Source organism: Hipposideros armiger, unplaced genomic scaffold, assembly GCF_001890085.2.
Source record: "Hipposideros armiger isolate ML-2016 unplaced genomic scaffold, ASM189008v1 scaffold_11, whole genome shotgun sequence".
NCBI lineage: Eukaryota > Metazoa > Chordata > Mammalia > Chiroptera > Hipposideridae > Hipposideros > Hipposideros armiger.
Genome location: NW_017731361.1, coordinates 1,161,031 through 1,176,226, shown reverse-complemented (window position 1 = coordinate 1,176,226; position 15,196 = coordinate 1,161,031). Strand labels below are relative to the sequence as shown.

General features: G+C 38.3%; 1 protein-coding gene and 1 pseudogene across 2 annotated transcripts in view; both read left to right on the top strand.

Moving 5' to 3' along the window:
* The first annotated feature begins 2,406 nt into the window (after nucleotides 1-2,406).
* The window catches only part of LOC109393932 (cell division cycle protein 23 homolog), a 19,506-nt gene continuing 6,716 nt past the window's right edge, over nucleotides 2,407-15,196 (top strand). Inside the window, exons 1-9 of one of the 2 annotated variants that reach the window (XM_019663683.1) lie at nucleotides 2,407-2,606; nucleotides 2,695-2,767; nucleotides 4,253-4,390; nucleotides 6,125-6,167; nucleotides 6,679-6,784; nucleotides 6,881-7,013; nucleotides 8,559-8,736; nucleotides 8,815-8,912; nucleotides 9,056-9,137. In XM_019663683.1, coding sequence (XP_019519228.1) covers nucleotides 2,446-2,606; nucleotides 2,695-2,767; nucleotides 4,253-4,390; nucleotides 6,125-6,167; nucleotides 6,679-6,784; nucleotides 6,881-7,013; nucleotides 8,559-8,736; nucleotides 8,815-8,912; nucleotides 9,056-9,137 — 1,012 coding nt within the window. In that variant the 5' untranslated portion in view covers nucleotides 2,407-2,445. The remainder of the gene's footprint in view (nucleotides 2,607-2,694; nucleotides 2,768-4,252; nucleotides 4,391-6,124; nucleotides 6,168-6,678; nucleotides 6,785-6,880; nucleotides 7,014-8,558; nucleotides 8,737-8,814; nucleotides 8,913-9,055; nucleotides 9,138-15,196) is intronic. The other variant, XM_019663691.1, reaches the window with a different exon arrangement.
* LOC109393947 (cell division cycle protein 23 homolog) lies at nucleotides 12,431-14,525 on the top strand (annotated as a pseudogene).

Below are 15,196 nucleotides of genomic sequence, written 5' to 3'. Positions count from 1 at the left end.
GCGACTGATCTGCCTCACCCGGGAAGAGCACAATGATAATACCAACACGGGCCAGTGAAGCAACATCCTCCACAACTAGACTGAAGAACAAAAAGGACAGCAACTTGTCTGTTCCCCTCCCCTAATTCCCCAATAAAAAAATCTTAAAAAAAAAAAATTGTGACAATTGTATCCAATTTAGCTTTTCATTCTTTGGGGGAAAAGACTGGCTACACCCAAAATGTGTTGTTTGTAGAGTAGTGCCTTCCAAAAGCATCTTGAAATACTCTCTATTTTTTTGTTATTTAAAAACTAAAGATAGGGCCGGCCGAGTGGCTCAGTTGGTTAAGAGCTCGCTCAAGAGTTTGAGCTCTGAGCAACAGCGGTTCGAGGCCAGCCCGAGCTGAGCAGCCGCTTAGCTGCCAATAGGTAGCAGGATGGCTCAGCTAAAAAACAAACAAACAAACAAAAAACCTAAAGATAATAAAATTACATACAATTATAAAAATAAAGAATTTTATATTTTAAAGGACAAAATGGAAGAATTCTAAACAAGTCATAAAAGCATTATTTGACTACTATAACGCCATTGTTAAACAAAAAATATATAACTTCCACAGCCTCAAGTCTTTTCCAAAGAAAGGGTTTATTAGGCCATGGCTAGCACAAAAAGACTGGTCTTGGGGCCTGGAGTTTAAACCAGCAGCAGCATGGCTAGGTAGGAAAGACACCATGTCATCTTGGAGTTTTGCAAATGTTTTTATACATCAAGTAGGGGGAGAAAGATGTAAACTGTTCTGAAAGAATTTACATTAGTTATAGGTACAGGGGATGGGAGGTGAAGCGGGGCTAGTTCTGGGATATGTTCAGCAAAGGCCGCAGCAAGGTCCTTCAAGCTCATGTGTAAACAAGAAGCAGAGGCTCCTGGGATTCCAGTGCCTGGCTCGTCTTTCTTTTTAGATAATTTCGGAAATAGTCACCTAGAAGTTAATTTAATAATTCCAACATACACTAAGGAGTGTGAGCAGTCTTCTGTTGTTTTTGCACTGCAGTTTTTAACTGATTAATCCCCTTTTGGCTTTCTTCTACCATCTAGCCTACTGTAATTTAATTTTGGACATTTCAGAATTCTCTCCTTATCACCACAAACAGTTACATTTGATTCAACGTGTCAGTCTTTATTCAGTTTATATTCAGTATATACACATAAGTAGATGTATGATATGTGATTTTCATATTTGCTAATAAATTATGCTTTTTTCTTAAGTTCTAAATTTAAAACAAATATAAAATGTGAATTACTTGTGAAACAAGAAAAAAGTAGAATTTTTCCTTAATATACTACATCTTATGGTGCAATAAAGTTGACTTTATAATACAATCTTTAATATATATTCATCTAAAACAACATGCTTTACCTAAAATCACTTCCATATAACAAAATAGTTTAAAAAATTCCCAAATGAATTAGTAAAATCATATATCACTACAAAAGGGTTAAAACCCAAAAAGTTGAAAATGTTCATGTAATGTTTAAGGACACTGGGCTTTGGAGTCAATGCTAGGTTATAATCTAGACTCTTTGTGGAAATGATAGAAACTCATTGAGCTTCCTTTTTTCTTTTTAATTTTATTGGGGAAAAGCCATGGTCATTGGTTACACATTGCTTTCATGCTACAATGGTATAGCTAACTCTTATAGGGAGGGTGCAGCTCACAGTGGGGATTGAACATGCAACCTTGGTGTTATCAGCACCACGCTCTCAACAACTGAGCTAACTGGTCATCCCAAGCTTCCATTTTTTTAATCTGTAAAATTGGGATGATATGAATATCATATAGGTGTTTTAAAGGTTAAACTACATTATACTTGTAAAAGTACAGAAGCTGTCATAGGATAAACCTTCAATTAATGTTAGCTACTTTTCCCACCCTGGGGTAAAAAAGAGGGTGGATAAAGAGGAAGGATTCTCCACCTGTGGCCACAGATCTCCCTACTTTAAGGAAAAATCCAGAGTATACTGGTCATCCTTGCTAGACACATGCATCACTTAGTTTTCTAGTGGCAGAGAATCTGCTCACAAACTACACTTTTTCTATCTTTTGTCCAATCACATCACCTCTAAAGTGCAGGGCACTACACCTTCTGCACTTTTTCTTGTCCCCTACTCCCATCCTACCTTCCCAGTCCACCTTTCCCAGTCACATACTCCTCTCTGTTCCGCCCAGAAATCGTGTCTTTTTTCCCTCCCTTTCCTGCTTCTAACTTTCCCGCCCCAGTAGCTCTTGGCCAATCGTGAATGTAATTGTCTCTTCTTTCCCGGCCTCTTAGTGACGTGAAGAGAAATGAGGTCTCTGATTGGATTTTCTGGAGCAAGAGCCCACCAATAACAGGCAGACGTTTTGGGAGCAGACGCACAGCTAGTATTGTCGCTGGTGACTGGCTGGAGTGGCCGAGACAGGAAAATGGCTGCGAGCCCCTCTGTAGTCCCGGTGGCCCTGACGGCTCCGGTGGTACAGGTTTTGTCAACGAGCGGCGATTTCTCAAATTTGCGAGAAATTAAAAAGCAGCTGCTACTTATCGCCGGCCTTACCCGGGAGCGAGGCCTACTGCACAGCAGCAAATGGTGAGATGTCGGGGTCAGAAGGGACCGGGCTTTGATTCTTGGTCTTGGGGGTCTTGTGGAGCTGATTCAGTTTGCGGGGGTGTTCCAGGTCCGCGGAGTTGGCCTTCTCCCTTCCGGCGTTGCCTCTGGCCGAGCTGCAGCCGCCTCCGCCGATTACAGAGGTAAGGACTTCTTCACAGCAAGCGCTTCCCATCAACCCAAGAGGTACTGAGTGACCTGTCACCGGAGGGGTGCAGCATACCGCTTAGCAGGAATGTTTGTAGAGGGAATTCAAGCATTTCAAGAACTAGGTGTTTTAAGCGATTTTATCTGTGTGGTTCTGTTGAGCTTTGAAAGATTTGGTGGTGCTTTTAAGCTGGAGAGAATTAGTAAACCTTAAGATTTCACCCTTTTGATTTTGTATCCCAACGTAGACAATATTCATAACGAAAAGGAGAATCAAAGGTTTTTACAGAAGTACGAAACTGGCTTTGGATTCAGACAGCTCTCTGTTCAAATCTCAGCCACACTGGTGACTTTTGGCAACTTAACCTCCTGAACCATAGTTTCCTCATCTGTGAAATGCAGATAATAGTTTTTACTTTATGGGGCTATTGAGAGTATTAAATGATATATGAATATATTTTATGTATGATCTATAGTACATAGGTTTACAAAGTGTGCAGCCTGAACATTTTTCATCATAATCCATTTTATTTCTGAAGATGCCATTTCTTGATTTTTTTTTTTTACCCCCACTAAAAAACAATAAATATTTCCCACTCCAAAAGGTATAATGCAGGTGAGAGAGGGCATGGGAAGAAATAAGCAAATGGTGAGTGAGTGTGAAAAGGGCCACCAGAATCCTAGGCTGAGTGGACACAGTTAAGACATGTTTATCCAATGAAGAAAATACTGAATATGTTTTGGTTCTAGTTTTGTGCTGGTAATATTTGGGGCAAGAAGGATGAGGAGAATTACATTATTAAAGTTTTAATCAACTTATCTCTAGAATTTGGGGGGATTGTATGTTTTTTACTTAAATATGCATTTTTTAAGTAGAGAATTATAGCTGTGTTCTATGCTTTTTGCAATACTAACATGTCAAAACTTTCTTGAAGTACAAAAAGTATAAGTGATTGCACAGTATTTTGCATTTATGTAGGAATCTAAAAGCCTGGAGAAGGAAGGTAATGTCAGATGTGCCAGACATTTTCCATGACTTTTTCACTTTTTCCTCATATCGAATCTGTGCTACTGGCTCCATTTTACAGATGAAGAAGTGAATACTCAAGGAAGCTAAGTTAACTTCCCCACTAATGTCATGAAACCAGGAAACCAAGGAGTCAGAATTTAAATCCAGGCCCCTAATGCTAAAGCCCGTGCAACTTCCCACTACATTTGCAGAAACAATACAAGTTTCTGAGTGTGTGGGTTAGTTTTTTTAGATTTTTATTTTTTCCCCAATTTTTTATTTTTTTGGGAAAAAAAAAAGTTCTATGACCTTACTTCATTCATGCATAAATGATTAAATCTATTTATTAGGTTTTTGGGAGGAGGAACATAATTATTTTTTCTTACATCTTGAAATTAATGAATATGCACCTTTGGTTAGAACTTTTGTTGTCCTGTTCCCAACCGCTTACATAAATTTGTCTCTTTTCTAGGAGGATGCCCAGGATATGGATGCTTACACCTTAGCCAAGGCCTACTTTGATGTTAAAGAGTATGATCGGGCAGCACATTTCCTGCATGGATGCAATAGCAAGAAAGCGTATTTCCTGTACATGTATTCTAGATATTTGGTGAGGGCCATTTACCTTCAGTGAAACATCCATATTTAGAACCAAGTGGAAAAAGTTAAATCTTTTATTAATAGCTTAACAATAATCTACTTGGTGAATGTACTTTACACTGTACAATAATAAAGAAGATATCAAAAATAAAGTAAAAAGAATGATAATATGAAAAAATATTAAAAATATTGATAATATTCATTATTGACAAAGGTGTGGGGCAGTAGACCCCATTTTATTAATTTATTATTTTTTTTATTATTTTTTTTTTAGCTGAGCCATCCTGCCACCTGTTGGCAGCTCAGCGGCAGCCCAGCTTGGGCCAGGAATCGAACTGGCAACACTGTTGCTCAGAGCTCACATTCTTGAGCTAGCTTTTAACCAACTGAGCCACTTGGCCGTCCCCACGCAGACCCCATTTTCGGAGTAAAAGTTCAGTCAATTTTGGCAGAATATGTTAATTTGAAATACTGTGACCAAACAATTCTACTTTAAGAAACTTCCATTTCCATTGGAAATACTTGAGTATGTGCACAAGGATATACAGAGGGTGCCAAAAAAATGCATACACATTTTAAGAAAAGAAAACTTTATTAAAATTGTAATACTCAATTATACTGATAACAAAAGATAAATACAAATCACTTTTTATTTTAAGATTTTTTTTTTTAATTGGGGAATTGGGGGATGGGAACAGCACTGAGGAATTGGGGGAAGGGGAACAGACAAGTTGCTGTCGTTTTGTTCTTCAGTCTAGTTGTGGAGGACGTTGCTTCACTGGCCCAAGTTGGCATCATCATTGCGCTCTTCCCGGGCGAGGCAGATCAGTTGCTGGCTTCTGGACGGCCACTCACTGCAGCTGCTGGCTGCTCACGCTAGCTGTTGGCTTCACATGGTAGTCCACGGCAACCCTCTGCAAAAGGGGCTGCAGCCTACGCCGTCACCAGTGACTCAGGGCAGCCCAGCTCCAAGTTGAGCTGTTGTTCAGCATCTTAGCTGTAGAGGGCAGTGTCACTGGCCCTCATATGTGGGATCTGAACCGGGGCCCTCTGGCATCCCAAGCCAGCTCTTAACCAATGTGCCACTCGGCTGGCCCAATACAAGTCACTTTTGACTTCTGCAATTACAAGAGGTGTTCATAGTGGTTACCTTCAGTGTCCAGACACTTCTGATTATGGTGAACTGCTTGAGCAACATTGACCAACGTGTCCACTTGTATACATTTTTTGGCACCCCCGGTATGTATAGGGTGTTTATTGAAGTATTTTTTGTAATAGCCAAAAAAATGTCAACAAAGTAAATATCCATCAGTCAGGAAATCCGCTGTTAACTCTTGCCTGAAGTATTCTTTACATCTTGCAAAATGATGATTTTCCATTCCAGCACTCTCCACATTTTCTGTTCACCACTTGGCATTCTGCTCTAACCAAGAGCCTTCCTTCCCCTTCTCCATTTATTTTTCTGTTTATCTGGTATCAGTATGGACTCAAGGATTCCTATATTTGTAATTATTTGTAATTCATGATTATACTTAATTATTTTGGTGCTCAAATTATTCCAGATTTGACCAGTGGGAGCCCCTGAATTTTGTTTAAAATTAGTGACCCGTGGTATAAAATTAGTGATCAGTGGTAGGCACCATTTTTGTTGAACTTGGGACCTTTAGGTAGAATCAGGCTGCTAGTTTTAGAACAGGTTCAGAATAAACTGAAAAACTACCTATGTGCTGATTTTCTTTTACAGTCTGGAGAAAAGAAGAAGGACGATGAAACAGTTGATAGCCTAGGTATGAATTTCTTTCTCTTACTTTTTGGATTAAAGCAGGGGTTGCACACACAAATGCCTACGGGAGCCAGACAGGTAACATAAATGTGTGAAGTGGTCTGAGGTGGCCTGTTGCAAATTGGAGAGCATTAGTGGCCGGTTGTCACCCGCTCCAGCTGAGGGCTGCCTTGTGGCCTGGTTTTGTCAGGGCTTTCTTCCCTTGGCCCTACCTCATTCCCTGCAACCTGAAGCTGGAAATCCAGATTTTTGGTGGAGGCCTCTGATTTTTAAACATTGATAACTAATTCAAACATTTAAAAACCTGTGTGAGCCTAACAAAATATGATTGCAGACCAGTTATCAGTTGTGATTTTTAGAATAAAGTTAATTGAATTGTGTAAGATATCATTGAGCATTTGTGAGTGTTTGCTGGAAATTTCAGGTGTAACTGGTTGATGCCGAAGGGAATATCTAGGTCTATGAAATGAAGATCAGCAGTCTTCTCTTAATCAGAGACTTTGTTTCTTTTCTAGGCCCTCTGGAAAAAGGACAAGTGAAAAATGAGGCTCTTAGAGAATTGAGAGTGGAGCTCAGCAAAAAACACCAGGCTCGGGAACTTGATGGATTTGGCCTTTATCTGTAAGTGTTAATTTGGAACTTTCTATAACATATTCTTCTGAGTAAAAGAGAGATGTTATAGAGTATTAACTTCTGCGATTAATCCTTCTTTCCTAGGTATGGTGTTGTGCTTCGAAAACTGGACTTGGTGAAAGAGGCCATTGATGTGTTTGTGGAGGCTACTCATGTTTTGCCTTTGCACTGGGGAGCCTGGCTAGAACTCTGTAACTTGATTACAGACAAAGAGATGGTAAATTGAGATGAGCTATTTGAAAAACCCTGTGCTCCAGGTCTTTGTAATTCTCTAATAATGGGGTGGGGGGAGAGAGGTTTGCTAAGCCTTTGATTATAGCTAGCTCTTTGCTCCTTCTCTAGTCTGTCTCATTGTTGGGATTTGGGTCTTCATTTGAAAGACATGTGTAGCTCTTATTCTATAGTTGCTGTTGGATTTGCATCCACTTGTACTAGAATATCTTTTCATATTCAAGTTTTCACGTTTAAGTTTTACTATAACTTGTTTTATAGACCAAATGCTATTATAGTTTCTTCTCATTCCAAAGATGCTATAGTAAAAGTTTCTCTGATATCAAAGATTGTATTAAAAACATTTTTAAAGTCTGCTGAGCTCTCATAGGACTCTAAAGATTTAGAGATTTGTTAATTAATGAAATAATGTAAATGACATTGTTTTATAAACTGTAATCATTTTATTAGTCATTATTGGAGAACATTGTCTATAGAGTTTACTTTGCTGTTCTTCAGTAGTTAATGGAAGTGATAACACATTTCCTTTTGTTTGCTCTAAAGAGCCAAAGGCCGATTAATTTTCCCCCAATAATGATATAGGCTACTAAATCCGTGTCTGAAATCTTATCTTGGTTACTTGTATTCACCTATCTCTAAATGCCTACTAGACTTTCACTGAAAGTTTGTTTTATGCCTGAACTCAAAATACACAAAACCAAATTTCTCATCTTACCTACTAGATTCTCGTTCCTCCTCCCAACTTGATACACTCTCATTAGCATCACTATTTCTCAAGACACCCAGTCTTAATGCCTCAGTCATAATTGTCTCTTATCTCCCTTTATCTAGTCAGTCACTAAACATTGCCATGGTTTCTTCTTGCATGTCTTTCTCTTGGTTTCCTTTGCCATCTTGGTTTTCATCTCCAGTTTGGATTCCTTCTAAGTAACACTTTCTGTCTAGCTTTCCCATTTTTACACTCTCATTTGCAAGCCATGCTGCATATTGTTTCCAAGCTTATTCTTAAAACACCCATGTCATCATGTCATTGTCTTGCAAAAAATTGTGGTGATTTGCTATTGCATCCCATTTACTGTTGCACCATAGGACCCACCCTACTAGTTCAGTCTTATTTTCCCACTACTTCCCAACACAAAGCTTCCCCTCAAACTAAGCTAGTTTCCTCACTCTCTACCCACACTCATCATGACTCTTTTTCCTCTGTTTATGTCATTGCCCTTACCTAGAATGCCTTTTTTCTCTTCCTCTCGCCTTTTTTCTCTTCCTCTCACTTTTTTTCTGTTCAAGCCTACCTGTCTTCCAACACTCATCTCAAATCCTGTCTTTTCTTTGAAGCCTTCCTCAACTAGGCCATTCCCCCCTATTGTGCTTGTAAGTCCTAATAACTGAACTGTCCTGTGTTCATTATTAGGTGCTGTAATAAAATTTTGGTGATAAAGTCCTTTAGACAATAAAAATAGTTCCTTCGTGTTCATTTGGGAGAGAGGTCAAAGTATATTAAATGTGTTCCTCTCTCTCCTGTTGCCAGCTGAAGTTCCTGTCTTTGCCAGACACCTGGATGAAAGAGTTTTTTCTGGCTCATATATACACAGAGTTGCAGCTGATAGAGGAGGCCCTGCAAAAGTATCAGAATCTCATTGATGTGGGCTTCTCTAAGAGCTCATATATTGTTTCCCAAATTGCAGTTGCCTATCACAATATCAGAGGTGAGTGAATAAGGACAATATAAAATACCATCAACCCTGAAGTAGCACTATGTTTCCTGAACTATCTTCTTTCTGCAGATATCGACAAAGCCCTCTCTATTTTTAATGAGTTGAGGAAACAAGACCCTTACAGGATTGAAAATATGGACACATTCTCCAACCTTCTTTATGTCAGGGTGAGCTGCTTCCTTTACTTGGACTTGATTAAGTTCTTTTGTGCTTTCATCTGGGTTGGATTGTCCCAGCTGCATTCGCTAAAAGAAAAATAATTTAGATGTTTCCTTTTTCATGCTTAGATTGTCTTTCTGTTTTCTTCTAGAGCATGAAATCTGAGTTGAGTTATCTGGCTCACAACCTCTGTGAGATTGATAAATATCGTGTAGAAACGTGCTGTGTAATTGGTAAGAATCATTTTTTTTCTTTTAAAATTTATCTTTATTATAAGTAATACAAATGTAGAATAACAACAATATGAAAATGTTAAAGGTAACAAAATTATATACAATAGAATGTGAAAGCTCACTGTAATCCCACTCTCAAGATTGTTTAGTGAACATGACTCCAGAATATTTTTCTGTGTGAATACTAAAGTATGTGTGTGTATGTATGTACATATGTATGTGTGTGTACAGTTTTCTTGCAAAAACTATATCATTATACACATTGCTTTGTAACTTCCTTTTTTAAACTTAACAATATATCTTTTCTATCTTTTCAAGTTAATCCATCTAGATTTGTATTTTTTTTTCATTTTAGATATTACATTTTATTTTATTTTTTATTTTTTTAATTAAAGTTTACTGGGGTGACAATTGTTAGTAAAGTTACATAAGTTCCAGGTGTACAATTCTGTAATACATCTATATAGCACGTTGTGTGTTTACCATCCAGAGTCAGTTCTCCTTCCATCACCATATATTTGATTAGATTTGTATTTTTGATGGCTATTTTGTATTTTATACAGATGTGCCGTCATTTTTATTTAATCATTTTCTATTATATAAGTTGTGGCCAATGTAAATATAAAAATTGCTTTGGGAAACATCTGAGTATGTATACATTTATTTTTGCATGTTTATGCCACTATTTCTGTGTAATAAACAGTGAAAAAGTGTGTATCAAAAGTGTGTATATTTTAAACTTTAGTATTACTAAAATGTTTGTAAGAATTTCCAATTCTATGAAATGTTTCTCTGTGTCAGGGTGTCCCAGTCAATCTTGGCACTAATGACTCTTGGACTGCAGTTGTGAGGGGCTATCCTATGTGTTATAGGATATTAGCAATATCCCTAATCTCTACTTACTAGATGCCATTAGCTCCCTTCCCCCAGTTGTGACAATCAAAAATGTTTGCAGATATTGCCAAATAACCTGTTGGGGTCAGAATCATCCCTTGTTGAGAACCATGGTCCTATGTACTTGGCCACACAAGTGTGGCCTGATAATCAGTTGACATAAACAGATGAGTGACCACTCCTGGATAAATGTAAGCTTGATTGGTTGTTATCGAAAGCCTAGGCTCCCCAGAGATGAAAGGGAGATACCTCTTCCTGGGTCTTTGGTGACACTGCATCAAGATCATACATTAGTAGGGCCGGCTGAGTGGCTCAGTTGGTTAAGAGCTCACTCAAGAGTTTGAGCTCTGAGCAACAGCGGTTCGAGTCAGCCCGAGCTGAGCAGCCGCTTAGCTGCCAATAGGTAGCAGGATGGCTCAGCTAAAAAACAAACAAACAAACAAAAAACCTAAAGATAATAAAATTACATACAATTATAAAAATAAAGAATTTTATATTTTAAAGGACAAAATGGAAGAATTCTAAACAAGTCATAAAAGCATTATTTGACTACTATAACGCCATTGTTAAACAAAAAATATATAACTTCCACAGCCTCAAGTCTTTTCCAAAGAAAGGGTTTATTAGGCCATGGCTAGCACAAAAAGACTGGTCTTGGGGCCTGGAGTTTAAACCAGCAGCAGCATGGCTAGGTAGGAAAGACACCATGTCATCTTGGAGTTTTGCAAATGTTTTTATACATCAAGTAGGGGGAGAAAGATGTAAACTGTTCTGAAAGAATTTACATTAGTTATAGGTACAGGGGATGGGAGGTGAAGCGGGGCTAGTTCTGGGATATGTTCAGCAAAGGCCGCAGCAAGGTCCTTCAAGCTCATGTGTAAACAAGAAGCAGAGGCTCCTGGGATTCCAGTGCCTGGCTCGTCTTTCTTTTTAGATAATTTCGGAAATAGTCACCTAGAAGTTAATTTAATAATTCCAACATACACTAAGGAGTGTGAGCAGTCTTCTGTTGTTTTTGCACTGCAGTTTTTAACTGATTAATCCCCTTTTGGCTTTCTTCTACCATCTAGCCTACTGTAATTTAATTTTGGACATTTCAGAATTCTCTCCTTATCACCACAAACAGTTACATTTGATTCAACGTGTCAGTCTTTATTCAGTTTATATTCAGTATATACACATAAGTAGATGTATGATATGTGATTTTCATATTTGCTAATAAATTATGCTTTTTTCTTAAGTTCTAAATTTAAAACAAATATAAAATGTGAATTACTTGTGAAACAAGAAAAAAGTAGAATTTTTCCTTAATATACTACATCTTATGGTGCAATAAAGTTGACTTTATAATACAATCTTTAATATATATTCATCTAAAACAACATGCTTTACCTAAAATCACTTCCATATAACAAAATAGTTTAAAAAATTCCCAAATGAATTAGTAAAATCATATATCACTACAAAAGGGTTAAAACCCAAAAAGTTGAAAATGTTCATGTAATGTTTAAGGACACTGGGCTTTGGAGTCAATGCTAGGTTATAATCTAGACTCTTTGTGGAAATGATAGAAACTCATTGAGCTTCCTTTTTTCTTTTTAATTTTATTGGGGAAAAGCCATGGTCATTGGTTACACATTGCTTTCATGCTACAATGGTATAGCTAACTCTTATAGGGAGGGTGCAGCTCACAGTGGGGATTGAACATGCAACCTTGGTGTTATCAGCACCACGCTCTCAACAACTGAGCTAACTGGTCATCCCAAGCTTCCATTTTTTTAATCTGTAAAATTGGGATGATATGAATATCATATAGGTGTTTTAAAGGTTAAACTACATTATACTTGTAAAAGTACAGAAGCTGTCATAGGATAAACCTTCAATTAATGTTAGCTACTTTTCCCACCCTGGGGTAAAAAAGAGGGTGGATAAAGAGGAAGGATTCTCCACCTGTGGCCACAGATCTCCCTACTTTAAGGAAAAATCCAGAGTATACTGGTCATCCTTGCTAGACACATGCATCACTTAGTTTTCTAGTGGCAGAGAATCTGCTCACAAACTACACTTTTTCTATCTTTTGTCCAATCACATCACCTCTAAAGTGCAGGGCACTACACCTTCTGCACTTTTTCTTGTCCCCTACTCCCATCCTACCTTCCCAGTCCACCTTTCCCAGTCACATACTCCTCTCTGTTCCGCCCAGAAATCGTGTCTTTTTTCCCTCCCTTTCCTGCTTCTAACTTTCCCGCCCCAGTAGCTCTTGGCCAATCGTGAATGTAATTGTCTCTTCTTTCCCGGCCTCTTAGTGACGTGAAGAGAAATGAGGTCTCTGATTGGATTTTCTGGAGCAAGAGCCCACCAATAACAGGCAGACGTTTTGGGAGCAGACGCACAGCTAGTATTGTCGCTGGTGACTGGCTGGAGTGGCCGAGACAGGAAAATGGCTGCGAGCCCCTCTGTAGTCCCGGTGGCCCTGACGGCTCCGGTGGTACAGGTTTTGTCAACGAGCGGCGATTTCTCAAATTTGCGAGAAATTAAAAAGCAGCTGCTACTTATCGCCGGCCTTACCCGGGAGCGAGGCCTACTGCACAGCAGCAAATGGTGAGATGTCGGGGTCAGAAGGGACCGGGCTTTGATTCTTGGTCTTGGGGGTCTTGTGGAGCTGATTCAGTTTGCGGGGGTGTTCCAGGTCCGCGGAGTTGGCCTTCTCCCTTCCGGCGTTGCCTCTGGCCGAGCTGCAGCCGCCTCCGCCGATTACAGAGGTAAGGACTTCTTCACAGCAAGCGCTTCCCATCAACCCAAGAGGTACTGAGTGACCTGTCACCGGAGGGGTGCAGCATACCGCTTAGCAGGAATGTTTGTAGAGGGAATTCAAGCATTTCAAGAACTAGGTGTTTTAAGCGATTTTATCTGTGTGGTTCTGTTGAGCTTTGAAAGATTTGGTGGTGCTTTTAAGCTGGAGAGAATTAGTAAACCTTAAGATTTCACCCTTTTGATTTTGTATCCCAACGTAGACAATATTCATAACGAAAAGGAGAATCAAAGGTTTTTACAGAAGTACGAAACTGGCTTTGGATTCAGACAGCTCTCTGTTCAAATCTCAGCCACACTGGTGACTTTTGGCAACTTAACCTCCTGAACCATAGTTTCCTCATCTGTGAAATGCAGATAATAGTTTTTACTTTATGGGGCTATTGAGAGTATTAAATGATATATGAATATATTTTATGTATGATCTATAGTACATAGGTTTACAAAGTGTGCAGCCTGAACATTTTTCATCATAATCCATTTTATTTCTGAAGATGCCATTTCTTGATTTTTTTTTTTTACCCCCACTAAAAAACAATAAATATTTCCCACTCCAAAAGGTATAATGCAGGTGAGAGAGGGCATGGGAAGAAATAAGCAAATGGTGAGTGAGTGTGAAAAGGGCCACCAGAATCCTAGGCTGAGTGGACACAGTTAAGACATGTTTATCCAATGAAGAAAATACTGAATATGTTTTGGTTCTAGTTTTGTGCTGGTAATATTTGGGGCAAGAAGGATGAGGAGAATTACATTATTAAAGTTTTAATCAACTTATCTCTAGAATTTGGGGGGATTGTATGTTTTTTACTTAAATATGCATTTTTTAAGTAGAGAATTATAGCTGTGTTCTATGCTTTTTGCAATACTAACATGTCAAAACTTTCTTGAAGTACAAAAAGTATAAGTGATTGCACAGTATTTTGCATTTATGTAGGAATCTAAAAGCCTGGAGAAGGAAGGTAATGTCAGATGTGCCAGACATTTTCCATGACTTTTTCACTTTTTCCTCATATCGAATCTGTGCTACTGGCTCCATTTTACAGATGAAGAAGTGAATACTCAAGGAAGCTAAGTTAACTTCCCCACTAATGTCATGAAACCAGGAAACCAAGGAGTCAGAATTTAAATCCAGGCCCCTAATGCTAAAGCCCGTGCAACTTCCCACTACATTTGCAGAAACAATACAAGTTTCTGAGTGTGTGGGTTAGTTTTTTTAGATTTTTATTTTTTCCCCAATTTTTTATTTTTTTGGGAAAAAAAAAAGTTCTATGACCTTACTTCATTCATGCATAAATGATTAAATCTATTTATTAGGTTTTTGGGAGGAGGAACATAATTATTTTTTCTTACATCTTGAAATTAATGAATATGCACCTTTGGTTAGAACTTTTGTTGTCCTGTTCCCAACCGCTTACATAAATTTGTCTCTTTTCTAGGAGGATGCCCAGGATATGGATGCTTACACCTTAGCCAAGGCCTACTTTGATGTTAAAGAGTATGATCGGGCAGCACATTTCCTGCATGGATGCAATAGCAAGAAAGCGTATTTCCTGTACATGTATTCTAGATATTTGGTGAGGGCCATTTACCTTCAGTGAAACATCCATATTTAGAACCAAGTGGAAAAAGTTAAATCTTTTATTAATAGCTTAACAATAATCTACTTGGTGAATGTACTTTACACTGTACAATAATAAAGAAGATATCAAAAATAAAGTAAAAAGAATGATAATATGAAAAAATATTAAAAATATTGATAATATTCATTATTGACAAAGGTGTGGGGCAGTAGACCCCATTTTATTAATTTATTATTTTTTTTATTATTTTTTTTTTAGCTGAGCCATCCTGCCACCTGTTGGCAGCTCAGCGGCAGCCCAGCTTGGGCCAGGAATCGAACTGGCAACACTGTTGCTCAGAGCTCACATTCTTGAGCTAGCTTTTAACCAACTGAGCCACTTGGCCGTCCCCACGCAGACCCCATTTTCGGAGTAAAAGTTCAGTCAATTTTGGCAGAATATGTTAATTTGAAATACTGTGACCAAACAATTCTACTTTAAGAAACTTCCATTTCCATTGGAAATACTTGAGTATGTGCACAAGGATATACAGAGGGTGCCAAAAAAATGCATACACATTTTAAGAAAAGAAAACTTTATTAAAATTGTAATACTCAATTATACTGATAACAAAAGATAAATACAAATCACTTTTTATTTTAAGATTTTTTTTTTTAATTGGGGAATTGGGGGATGGGAACAGCACTGAGGAATTGGGGGAAGGGGAACAGACAAGTTGCTGTCGTTTTGTTCTTCAGTCTAGTTGTGGAGGACGTTGCTTCACTGGCCCAAGTT